At 39.2% G+C, this 13,750-nt stretch overlaps 1 protein-coding gene across 4 annotated transcripts in view; it reads right to left on the reverse strand.

Moving 5' to 3' along the window:
* EPB41L5 (erythrocyte membrane protein band 4.1 like 5) overlaps positions 1–13,750 on the reverse strand; it is a 138,613-nt gene that overhangs the window by 36,639 nt on the left and 88,224 nt on the right. For all 4 annotated transcript variants that reach the window (XM_053597719.1, XM_053597716.1, XM_053597718.1 and 1 more), the window contains 2 exons: positions 4,264–4,427; positions 84–181 (listed from right to left, as the gene is read on the reverse strand). In XM_053597719.1, the coding sequence (XP_053453694.1) occupies positions 84–181; positions 4,264–4,427 (262 nt within the window). The remainder of the gene's footprint in view (positions 1–83; positions 182–4,263; positions 4,428–13,750) is intronic.

The raw sequence follows: 13,750 nt of genomic DNA on the forward strand, positions 1-13,750 counted from the left end.
AGTAATAGAAAAGAGAAAGTATTGTCTAGGGAAAGAAAAGATTTTTGAGAGCTCTGTAATAACAACAAGAGAAATCTGAATACCTGGCTGTTGACATTAACATTGATGTTGGATCGAGGAGATGGCAAAGAACTGTTCTCCATTTCAAGCTGTTTGACTTTCTCTGAGGCATCTTTCAACACTGAAAAAAAAGGCAAAAATAGACCCTCAGTCTGCTGTCACAGCTGTGTGAGGATATAGTTTGTTTTCCCAATACTAGTTATCAATTAAAAGTAATAATACACATAAACACAAAATAAATATATTTTCTTTCCATAACCAGGCAACTCTCCATCATTTCAGAGTCAATCCTAAGTGGGAACATGCTCTTTACCGGCAGCGCTCCTAAAAAGAAACTGGGTGTAGAATCTCAATAGCTTGCATACTTAACAAGGTTTCCCCAGTCAAAAGACTTGAAAAGCAGAGAACACTCGTGACCTGATCTTTTCTTCCATAACCACAACACGAGCTCATGTCTAACCTCAACACTTTGCCATCATCATTGGCCCTCCTTATACACCACTTTAAACTAAACTTACGTGGAGCAAACTGATTCGACATATACATTAGTGTAATCAGACAGGATACAGGACATGCATTTTGTCTTCACAATGTTCTTCCTAGCTGCAAAATACATTCAAAGTCCTCTAGCCATTGAAAAGAAAATATATTAATCACAATTCATTTTAAAATAAACTCTACTTAATCACCCTGAAATAATCTTATTTTGTAGGGATTAATTTGGTATGAGTTTAAATTTTGACACTGTTATTGACAAAAAAAAAAGCTGTTGAATGACTAATTTTTAAACATCACATAGAAGAAAGAAGAAGGAAAATTTGAAATTATGTCCTCTGGGTCAAGGAATCTTCTAAAAGTGCTCGTCAATTAGCCCAGTGGATTCTCTCCCTGTCTACACCTTAAAATCAGATGGGAAGCTTTTACAAAGATACTCATTCCCAGGGTTTACCCTAGAATAATTATATCAGAGTCTCCAGGTGATTTTAATGTACAACTAAAGTTGAAAATCACTAATTCAATGGTGGTCTTCTCAAAATCTTCCCTACTTACTTAGTTGCCATCTCCTGGTTTTCTTATGCTTCAAATTACTTGATAATAAGACCACAAATGCTCATAGATCAGTACTTTTTTTGGTTAAAGTAAAGCTTTTTCTGCTACTTGTTTGTTTGAGGGAACATCCTGAGATGTAGGATAAATTGTTTAGAAAAAAGTTACTATTTGTAATTATTTACCTATGTCTATCAGGATATTGATATTACAACCAAAATACAGAATAAATTGGAAACCTAGGTTGATAAGATAATAACAGTTAACATAAATGCTCTAATTACTCTCATTGGTTGACTTTGAGCAAGTGTTATAAATCAACCAAGTCATATGCATGAAGCCTCTGTACTAAGTAAAAACTTAGTAAGAACTTAGTTTTTACTTAGTAAGAACTAAGCACTTCCCCTGCCACTTGAATCTCAATAGCATTCAAGTTCTGCTTGAATATTCTCTGTAATGAAGAACTCACTTTTAGGTATCTATTTCTATTATATGGTAGAAACAGTTTTTAAAAACTTCCCTATTCTGATGCAAAATCTGCTTTCCTATACTTGCAAATTGCTTATCCAGGATTTACCAAGAGTGCCATAAAATAAATTCTCTGATATGCCAGATTTTCAAATATTTGAAGAGTTTTGTCTTATCTGATCTTTTCTTCTCTAGGCATCTGTACTTGTAACATGTATCTACCATGTTACCCTAACCTAATACAATCTGCTAAAAAGCATTTGCTAATATATTATTACAGCACTGGAAAAATTAAACTCTCTGAACTCACATAATGGACATAAAATAGAATATAATTGAAATCAATACTGCCATCTTTATAAAGGAGATTATTTTTAACCCTGGAAATACTTTGCATGAAGCCAGTCCTGCCTCTGGATGAATCTAAATCCTGAAGGCATTAGTTTTCTACAGTTCGTATCTTTCTGGTGACAAAGAGCAAGGATTTCTAACAAGAGGTGGAATCCAGGACAGGGCTGTCAAAACTGGACTAACAGAAAGATATTATTGTAGAGAAACTACATGAGAAATAATAATGGAGAATGTTTTCTTAATCCAGTAACTGACTACCACTCTTTGAAGAAATTAGATTAGAATATTACTCTGAAACTGTCAGAATAATGTAATATGTTAAAGTTAATTCTTATTTCTCTGATCTCAGACCAACAAGAACAATTTAACCACGTCAGATGACAATAAAAATAGCCATGATTGGGCGGCGCCTGTGGCTCAGTCGGTAAGGCGCCAGCCCCATATACCGAGGGTGGCGGGTTCAAACCCGGCCCCGGCTGAACTGCAACCAAAAAACACCAAATAGCCAGGTGTTGTGGCAGTCGCCTGTAGTCCCAGCTGCTCGGGAGGCTGAGGCAAGAGAATCGCTTAAGCCCAGGAGTTGGAGGTTGCTGTAAGCTGTGTGAGGCCACGGCACTCTACCGAGGGCCATAAAGTGAAACTCTGTCTCTACAAAAAAAAAAAAAAAAAAATAGCCATGATATACTGCAATATTTGTTTGCAGTGGTTACTTAGGGAACAAAAAAATTTTTTAACACCACCACCATTTTCCAGTTGTACTTCAGCATGTTCTATTAACCAGAAGCACTAAATGACTTTTTATTTTTTTAAGCAGAATCTCATTCTGTTGTCCAGGCTAGAGTGCCACGGTGTCAGCCTAGCTCAGAGAAACTTCACCCTCCTGGGTTCAAAAAATCCTCTTGCCTCAGCCACTTGAACAGCTGGGACTACAAGTGTCCACTATGATGCCCAGCTAATTTTTTTCTATTTTTAGTAGAGATGGAGTCTCAATATTCCTAAGCTCAAGGTATCCCCCTTGCCTCCACCTCCTACAGTGCTAGGATTACAAGTGTGAGCCACCATGTCTGGCCCACTGTGTGATTTTCCACTAACACTTCTTATTTCTTTTCTTTTCTTTCAAAGATAGAGTCTCACTTTATTGCCCTCGGTAGAGTGCTGTGGCATCACAGCTCATGGGAACCTCCAACTCCTGGGCTCAGGCTATTCTCTTGCCTCAGCCTCCCGAGTAGCTGGGACCATAGGTGCCCACCACAATGCCTGGCCATTCCTTGTTGCAGTTTGGCTGGGGCTGGGTTTGAACCCATCACCTTCAGTCTATGGGGCCAGCGCCCTACCCAATGATCCACAGGCACCACACCATTTCTTTTCTTTTTTTTTTTTTTTTTTTTTTTTGAGACAGAGTCTCACTATGTCACCCTTGGTGGAGTGCCGTGGTGTCACAGCTCACAGCAACCTCAAACTCTTGGGCTTAAGGGATTCTCTTGTATCAGCCCCATAGATGGGACTACAGGTGCCACAACACCTGGCTATTTTTTTGTTGTAGTTGTTTAGCAGGCCCAGGCTGGGCTTGAACCTGCCAACCCTGGTGTGTATAGCTGACGCCCTAAACAATGAGCTATAGACGCCGAGCAAACACTTTTTATTTCTATATTATTAAATACGATTGCTGTATTCTACACTCTTCAGAGACAACAGTGTACTCACTGGCAGTTTTCTATGAGTTATTTACAGATGGTGTCTAATTTTAGCCTACATAAGAAATCAAAATCGGCAAGAACCACATAAATACAAGCTGCTTTAAAATGAACATGCATTCCACTGAAAATCAAAGGAAACTCTTGCTTATAAAGAGGTTATACTTTAATATCAAACCAAACCCACAAATATATAGACACTTTCAATGAGCAATTTACTTCTTATTTTTAACCTTTGGAAAGGATTTTCTTAAAAATAGGCAGCACTGTTTCTGCATTCTTTCTTTTTGTGGACCTATGCAGTAATAAAACATTATTCATTCAACCCTGGGCCCTAGAAAATCTTTAAGAAAACTTTTTTTTTCCTTTGTAACTTTCACTTAGGAAAATAAATACCATGTTTGAAAACTTTCAAATGTCTAAAGCATTATAATCATGTATTTTTAGTGGTCTCAATTCTGTTATTTTAAATATTTCAAAGTCCACTTAAATAAAAAAAATATAAGAAGATAATAACAATCCTAATCTAAATTTAAAAGTTCAACTATTACATGAAATATTCTTGGAGAAACTGATTTAAATATCTCATTTCAAAGCGAGTTAAATAAAAAGGTGCCTTGATGTGTTATGAACATTTACTTACTCCCATATTCAACTTCAGATTCTTCTACGCCAACTTGCCTGGTGGTTACATTAATTTCATCCAGTGGTTGAGGAGTTTCCCTAGTGTTAGATGCTCCAATTATATCCCCAATGGTCGTTTCTAATACTTCTAGGCTATCTAGTAAATCAATATTCAGTGGCAAGCTGTAAAGGTAATAGAAATTTCTCATTAAAAAAAAAAAACTCATATTACACGTTGTCCTCTGTATCCAGATTCTGCATCCATGTATTCAACTGACTGCAGACTAAAAATATACAAAAGAAGAACTAGAAATAATACAATGACAAAAATTACAAATAAAAAATAGTTCTACAGCTATCTACATAGCATTTACATTGTGTTAAGTAGTGTAAGTACTCTAGCGATGATTGAAAGTATGTAAGTTATAGGCCAAAACTACATGATTTCATATAAGGGGCTTAAGTATCCAAGGAATTTGGTATCCAAGGACAGTCCTGGAATCAACTTCCCATGGATACTGAGGGACAACTATACTAACAAAAATCTTTGCTGGAAAAAGTTTCATGAACGAGTTTGTATCTCAACTGGTTTCATTCATCTATTAAAGTCTTTTGGGTAGACTTCTCCTCCAAGCCCCAAAAGAATAAACAGCAGAATATAAGGTCAGACAATTAAGTTCACGAATTCGTCCTAGACAAAGCTCTTTTTTTTTTTTTTTTTTTTTTGAGACAGAGTCTTACTTTGTTACCCTGGGTAGAGTGTCATGGCGTCATAGCTCACAGCAAACTCCTGGGCTCAAGCAGTCCTCTTGCCTCGGCTTCCCAAGTAGCTGGGACTACAGGCGTCTATCACAACATCCACTAATTTTTTTTGTTTTAATGACGAGAGTCTCTCTTGCTCAGGCTGGTCTCAAACTTGTGAGATCAAGCAATCCACCCACCTCAGCCTCCCAGAATGCTGGGATTACAGGCGTGAGCCACCATGCCCAGTCAAGAAAAAGCTTTTGAAGAGTAGACACTGGCATCAATGCATAGCTTCCTAGGGGGTAGTACTTCAAAAGTGACCACAGTGATACTCAGCAATGAGGTATGTAGCACTCTTTCTAGGGTGAGTTCTTGAACTCTTACCTCATATGTGTTCTCAAGTACACACAGAATAATCACTAAGAAAGACCAGATTCTTGTCTATAAAGCAAGTCTGTGTAAATTCAAAAGAATTCAAGCCACATAAAATACGTACTTTGATAGTAACAGAATTAAATTAGAAGATAAAAATAATAAAAATCAGAAGGAAAAAATAGAGAAAAATCAATTAAACTAATAGCTAGTTTTCTGATAAACTCAAAAATAATTTCAAGTTGGACTAATCAGGAAAATAAAAAAATTCACATGTACTCGTAACAGGAATGAGAAGGGTGACATCACTGTTGATCTTACAGATATGTATTAAAATCATCTAAGGGAATATTATAAACTTTATGCCAAAAATTTAACAACTTAGATGATATGGATAAATCCTGACATATCAGGATTGCCACTTCTTATTCCAGAAGAAATAGAAAACTAAATAGATACATAAATTCAAGTAATAATTTAAAATTTTCCCAAGGAGATTAGGTCCAGATGACTTCCCTTATAAATTCTATCAAATGTTTAAAAGAAGAAATAATGCCTGGCCACGTATGGTGGCTCATGCCTGTATTCCTAGCACTTGGAGAGGCTAAGTTGGGAAAACCGCTTCAGGCCAGGTATTCAAGACCAGCCTGAGAGGGCTGGGACAGGTGGTTCATGCCTATATTCCTAGCACAGGAGTTGAAGATCAGTCTGAGCAATAGCAAGACTGCCTCAGAGAGAGAGAGAGAGAAAAAAAAAAGCATATGCTGGCTAATGCAGAAAGACTTCCAAGGGTATGAAACACTGCATAAAGCTTTATGCCACCTGGAAGCCACAGCAAGCCAGTTCCAAGCATAGAAAAAAGAAATGCCACATGAAGCATATGACAAACCATTTCAATCTGGTGTTGAAGCCAAGGGACAAGGCATCCAAGACCTGCGAGGTCAGTCCTTGCTCTTCGTTGTCCTGGCTGGTAAGGACTTGCTGCAGCTTCTCCAAGGCCTAGTCCCTGGGGCCACAGGGCTGGTTCCTCAACACCAGCCAGGAAACCCAGAATTTGAACCCTTACGGCTAATTTTTGTCAAAATAAATCAATGGATGACCAGGCATGGTGGCTCATGCCTGTAATTCTAGCACTCTGAGAGGCCAAGGTGCATGGATCGTTTGAGCTCAGTAGTTCAAGCCCAACCTGAGCACAAGTGAGACCCCATTTCTACAAAAAAACAGAAAAACTAGCCAGGTATTGTGGCAGACACCTGTAGTCCCAGTTAGTTGGGAGGCTGAGGCAAGAGGATCACTTGAGCCCAAGAGTTTGAGGTTGCTGTACGCCATAATGCCACAGCATGTACCCAGGATGACAAAGTGAGACTCCATCTCAAAAAAAAAAAAAAAAAAAAAAATCCATCAACAGGAGATAGTTCTCTCAATAAAAGGTGCCAGAAAAACCAGATATACACATGTAAAAACATAAATGTAGACCCTACCTCACACTATACACAAAAATGAAATCAAAATGGATAAGAGACCTACGTGTTTAGGGCTAAAACTATAAAACTTTAGGATAAAATATAGAGGAAAAGAAATATTTGTGACTTCGGGTTGGGTAAAGTATTCTTAGCTATACATCAAAGGTATGGGTCATAAAGATGCACTTTATCACAATTAAAAATGTTTGAGCTTCTAAATACTCTTACAAAAACAGAAAGCCACAGATGGGAAACTTTTGTAAATGATGTATCTGATAAGGAATAAGTATGCAAAACATACAAAGCGCTTAAGACAACATAGTATGTATTAGTTAAGACAGGATGAGGTCATCCTGGTGAGCTAATTTTATACGACTAAGGTCCTTATAAAGAAGAGAAATTTGGACACAAATACACACTCAGGGAGAGAGCATCATGTGAAGACGAAGCAGAGATCAGGGTGAGACACCTACAAACCAAGTGACACCCAGAGAGTGCCAGAAACCACCAGAATCTAGAGAAGGGTCATGGAACAGATTCTTTCTCACAGCTCTCAGAGAAAAGCAACCCTGTGCCACCTTATCTCAAACTTCTAACCCCCTGAAGTGTAGGACAGAATTTTTGGTAAGTCACTTAGTTTGTAGTATATTGCCAATAGCAGTTCTAGCAAACTAATACATCTTATGTTCTAAATGTCTGAGCAGAACTTACTAAAAATCATTTAGGCCATAAAAGAATAGATGAAAAGTCCAAAAAGGTAGGCTCGGCGCCTGTAGCTCAGCAGCTAGGGAGCCAGCCACATGCACCAGAGCTGGTAGGTTCAAATCCAGCCCAGACCTGCCAAACAATAGTGACAAACTGCAACCAAAGAAATAGCTGGGCGCTATGACAGGCACCTCTGGTCCCAGCTACTTGGGAGGCTGAGGCAAGAGAATCGCTTGAGCCCAAGAGTTTGAAGTTGCTGTGAGCTGTGACGCCATAGCACTCTGCTGAGGGTGACATAGTGAGACTCTGTCTCAAGGAAAAAAAAAAAGAAAGAAAGAAAAAAGAAAAGTCCCAAAATACACAGTACAATGGAATTCAAAGAACTATAGAGCGTTCTGCCTTTCTCCTCCCCGACCCAAGAGAATGGGTCATCGTAAAGTCATATCAAATAAATGGAGGCTTTAAAAGAACCTGTCAAAGGGGACAACACATCTTACTCTGTGAAAAAGAAGTGCTGAGAATCAGTAATTACCAGGCTATGGATGTGGCATAGGGAGAGTTCTCAGTAAAGTCTAAAGTAGGAATCTACAAGTTTGAGAGCATATGTAAATATAGTAGAACCTCTGCAAGTTTACCACTGAAAGGACTAACACCAGTCAACACACAGAGATGGTCGACATAAGGAACTATGCCTTGGTATATGTAGTACATGTCCAGGTCTAAGAAAACTAGGTCAACTTAAGGAGGGAGGTGGTCACTTTTGGAAGTTCTACTGTATATTTCCCCTGAGCGTTAAGTGCCTCCTTCAGCAGAAGGCCAAACACATAGGCTGACTGGAGTTTTTCTTAACAAAGTGGGGGAGAGTGGGTTAAGAAGACCAGCTGTTAGACAAATTGCATTTCTACTGTCTGGCAGGGCAAGAATGCATAATCTCCAGAGGCCAAACCTGGATCAAGTTGCACATCAAAATGATTAATAGTAGGAATGCGTAATACTGACAAATTATTTAAAGGTTGGAGAAAGAAGGAAATCTTTTTACAAAAGAAATGCACTCAAATACAATGAAAGAAATGACAGAATTCATCATATTACAAATATCAAATTAGTAATAATGGATCCAGGCAAAAATTATCAATGAATGCTAAAACTACAGGGTAAAAGATTATTAGAGAATAGAAAATCCGCTTAGTCTCAAAATAACACTCCACAGATTAGAGCACACAGAGCAAAAATGCTTCTACTGAGAAATCTGGTGAACATCACCTTAACAAAAGTAAAAAGGTTCACCTCAATCTAATCAGGAGAAAATCTAATCATACAAATCTAAGCTGAGAGGCATTCTGAAAAGAACTGGCATAGGCTCTTTATAAAAAGGCAATGTTACAAAAAGTAAGAAAGGCTGGGGAACTGTTTATGATCAAAGAAACATGAAAAATGAATTGATATCTTGATTGAACTCGGTCATGAGGAAAAACAGCTATAAATGGCATTAAAAAATTCGAGAAAAGTGAATATGGCTTATATATTAATGCTATTAGTATGTATCAATGTTAAATTTCCTGAGGTGATAAATGTACTATATAAAAGAATATCTTATTTTTGGAGATTGATGCACAAGTATTTAGGAATGATTATAGTAACTGCATTATGATTCTTAGTTCAGCCAAGAAAGTAAGATAAATGCCAGTAAATATGGTAAAATATTAGCAGTTGGTGAATCTAGAGGAAGGGCATATGCCTATTATACACCTTTGTTTCAACTTTTTCAAGTTTTCCAAAGGAAAAAGTGGGAAGAAAATTTAAAAAAGGATGTATGTGATTCCCCTGGGCCAAGTACAAGTGCAACTGTAGGCCCATTCGATGGAATTGCAAAATGTGGCATGGTCAAATGACCCAAGTAGTGAAAGTGTACTTGTGGGCAGGAGCTGAGCCAGAAATGAAGGGAAAGAAGAAAGGTACTGGAGAAGAGGTGAAATATGAAGCATTAACATATTCTCTATGCAGGGGAAGCAAAAGGTTTTATGAGGGCTTCTCATAAAAGAGAAAACACCCTAACGTGAACCAAAAAGGAGCTAGCACTTGCACGCATGCCATGACATATTCCTAAATTACAGCAGAAGCATTCAGAATCTTTGCTCCCTTTCCTCTTCCTTCTTCTTCAAGTCTGAAAGTATCATAATAAGGAGAGAAAATAAACATTTTAAAAAGGAATAAACTCCACCCTCATTCTCCATCATAGGTTTGAAAATGGGGGAAGAGGAAATCTTTTAATTGGATATAAAATGAGAACTGAACTTTTTGTAACTTAAAGTATGTTTCAATGATTAAAAGTAAGATGATTCTCATATCGACAAATGATGAGCCAGGAAGGGAGATGAAGAGTTGGCCTTGTATGGATAAATACAGTAATTAAGAGAAAAATAAAATAGAACATTCAGCCCTTTCCAAAAACAGTGATGAACTCCCGTTAATGGATTCAGGCTCAAGCCATGGAGCACTCAGTGTGCTGAGAGTAAACACAGACATTGGAGTCAGAATTCCAACTGTTGGGGGAAACACGAGATACAAAACACTCCTGAGAGGCAGTGAACAAGAGTCAGATTCACTGCTTCCCATCAGGGGATTGTATCTTCTAGACAGGAACAGAAGCTGAATAAAACTCTATTCACAATTCTGGAGTTTCAAATGAAACTCGTCTTCAATGAAGGAAAGAATTAGAAATATCGGCTGGCCCCAGAGGCCCATGCCTGTAACCCTAGTACTTTGGGAAGCCAAGTTGGGTAGACTGCTTTAACTCAGGAGTTTAAGAACAGCCTGAGCAAAAGTGAGACCCCATCTCTACTAAAAATAGAAAATTAAACCGGGTGTCATGGCAGGTGCCTGTTTTCCCAGCTATTTGGGAGGCTAACGCAGGAGGATTGCTTGAAGGGAGGAGTTTGAGGTTACTGTGAGCTAGGCTGACACCACGGTACCACAACAGAGTGAGACTCTTGTCTCAAAAAAAAAAAAAAAAAAGTAAGTAAAAACAAATTAGAAATATCTGTGTGACAAAGCTGGGCATGTTAATTCATTCCTGTAACCTCAGGACTTTGGGAGGCAGTGGCAGAAGGATCACTTGAACCCACGAGTTGAAGGCTACAGTGAGCTATGGTCGAGCCACTGCACTCGACAGGAAGTGAATTGAAGAGGAGAGAAGAGAAGAGAAACCAACAATCAGACCACCATATCATAGGATCAAAAAACTGGAAGTAACTTCTCTGAAAGATCCTATTACAAAACCTCTTCAAGGTTTGAGGATTTCAAACATGAGGCTGGGGAAATCTCAAAACTGTCTTATAGGGAAGAAAGAGCATAAACTCATAAACAAAAAATTACAAAGCACATAAAGAAATCTAATGCTAGCCATGTGTGGTGGCTCATGCCTGTAATCCTAGCACTCTGGGAGGCCAGGGTAGGAGGATCTCTTGAAGCTAGGAATTTGAGGTTTCAGTGAACTATGATAACACTGTGGCACTCTGTTGATAGCAACAGAGTAAGACTGTTCCAAAAAAAGAAGAAGGAAAAGAAAAAGAAATCTGATGTTAAGAAGATAGCCAACATAACCAGGAAACAGGAATATTTACAACTAAGGAAGTAGAATACGATCTAAAAAAGAATTTAAAATAAGTATATTAAATGTGCTGAGAGATAAAGGAGGGGTAAAATCAGTAAGTCAAAAAATTGTGAAACTGCAACAGTATATTCTGAGAAAGAAATTGAATAAGTCATTAAACATTCTAAAAAGGTATGTAGTAGATTAGACAAAAAATAAATTAAAAGATAAAATTCAGGGAAATCACCAAAAGGTAAGAAAGACATAGTAAAACATCAAAAAAAAGAGATAACACAAACTAATATACATTAAAAGCTGCTACGGACATTAAACAGAATTTCCAGAAGGAAAAACAGAGATTATGAAAGGGAAAAATTAAAATTGATCTATCCAAAGCTCCTAATGTTAAGTATCACTGGAAATCTGGTGAAAATGTGTGTACAAGGAAGGCTTTTTAATTTCAACCTCTTCTATCTTTCTTGTTTGCCTTTCATCAATTTAGTAAAACTGTCCATTCTCTATGGTTTGAGTATAAATTCCTTGATGTCAAAAACAGTATTGTGACTATTTCTGCATCACCAAGTATCCCTATGGGCTTGATATTCATTCAATCAATCAATTACATTTGGAGCGCCTGTTCTAAGGATAGAGTAATAAACAAAATACATGCTCTCCCTTGACAGAACCATATAAATGTTTTGATAAACTCGTAAGTTGGAAGTGCCTTTAATTACCCTGACAAACCCACCATAAAGTAAAAAATCATTAAGTCAAACCATTGTTAAGTCAGGGACTATCTATATAGGGATGATGAAAAAGTAAACAGAGTATGTAAATGAAGTGAAATGAAATAAATAAATAAATAAAACCAGGTAAGGGGGATAGAAAATGCTAAGAAGTTTGGGACAGGGGGAGCACATGATTAATGTACTGAGTGGTGAGGAAAGAGTTCTCCAATAGGAAACCTTAAGGTGTTGGAATGAATGAGCCATGAGAGACTAAAAGGAGGACTATCCAGGCTGCAGCTGGTTTGTCTGAGCAAAGGTGAGTCTTTGGAAGTGAGCAAGGTCAGGGCTGGAAGAAGATAAGGGATGGAGAAAGCATGTTTTTAATCAATATGAAGATCTGAGATGACAAAAGCAGAAGGTGTGAGGAAAGGAATGACGCCGATCTCAGTGACTACCACCGCGGCTGCTGAGAGGGTATCAGACAGCAGAGGAGCAAGGACTCACAGCCGGAGGCAAGGTGAGAGGGCAGGGCTGACAAAATGCAGAGGTGGGAGCAGGAGATGGTGACAAGCAGGGGATCTGCATATATTTTGTAGAACTGGCAAGATTTACTGATTCTGAAAGACGTGTATCTGGAGTAGGAGACAAGGAGGAGTAAGATGACTGTAAGGTGCTATAGCATAAGCCAGCGCTTTTCAAACTCAAGTAGGAATCAGAATCTCTAACAGGGCACGTTAAACAGACTGTTGAGCCTCACCCCCAATGTTTCTGACTCAGCAGGTCTGGAGTGGAGCCTGAGACACTGGCCAACTAATAGCAAAAAACAGAAGGGTTTTTACTGAGCTAAAAACAAAACACAGAAACAGGAAAACCACAGGGGTTAAGTTATCAGTTAACTTTAAACATACTAAAAGTTCATCTCTCCAGTATTTTCCTCAAAATCCAAGGGCTCGATCTAATTATGTGAAACCACCACACAAGGGCGGCGCCTGTGGCTCAAGGGGTAGGGCACTGGTCCCATATGCCAGAGGTGGCGGGTTCAAACCCAGCCCCGGCCAAAAACCACAAAAAAAAAAAAAAAAAGAAAGAACTTTGAAACCACCACACAAACCCAAATTGAGGGACTTTCTATAAGGTATTTGACTAGCATTCTTCAAAGCACTGTGAAAGACACAGACACAGTCGCTGACTGAAAGGGACTAAACACATTATGGGACCTTGGGTCAGATCCTGGAACATTTGTGGAAAGACTGGTGAAAGCTGAATAAGGTCCACAGTTAATTTGTTACGTGGAATGTTAATATTAGGGGAAGCATAATCAGGTAGAAAGGTGTGAGAGCTTCCCTAGAACTGTTTTATGAGCCTAAAATTACTTCAAAATAAAGTCGTTTAAAAGTAAGATGCCTTGGCACCCTCCCGGACCTCCGGAAGAGCCTCAATGGGACCGATGATCAGCACCCTCCCACCTCCAGAACAGTTGTGCTGGATTGCTAAGAGCTGCGCCGGGACCAGCTACCCTGCCCACTGGGCCTCCCCACACCCTGACCAGGAACTCCGGGAGCTGCGCAACCCCGCGTCCTCCCTCCTGTACCCTCCCTGCCTTCACACCCGCCTGCTCGTTTGGCTAGGGACTCGTGTAGCCGGGTGCCCTCCAGAGCCCTCCCTGCCTCTGCATGGAGCCCTTCTCCTGGCCAGAGACTGCTGGAGCCTTGGGCCCTCTGTGCCAAAGTCACTGGGCACCAGGCACTCCCAGAACCATGTGCACCACCCCCTGCCCTGTTGCTGGATCCGGGTGTATCACACTCCGGAGCTGCTTCCATAACCAGAACTCCCTGGCTGGGGCAGCCCCAGAGGAATTACACAGGGTCACTCCCTACAAATATCCAGCAACAACAGAGTGAT

The sequence above is a fragment of the Nycticebus coucang genome, chromosome 7 (assembly GCF_027406575.1).
Source record: "Nycticebus coucang isolate mNycCou1 chromosome 7, mNycCou1.pri, whole genome shotgun sequence".
Classification (NCBI taxonomy): domain Eukaryota; kingdom Metazoa; phylum Chordata; class Mammalia; order Primates; family Lorisidae; genus Nycticebus; species Nycticebus coucang.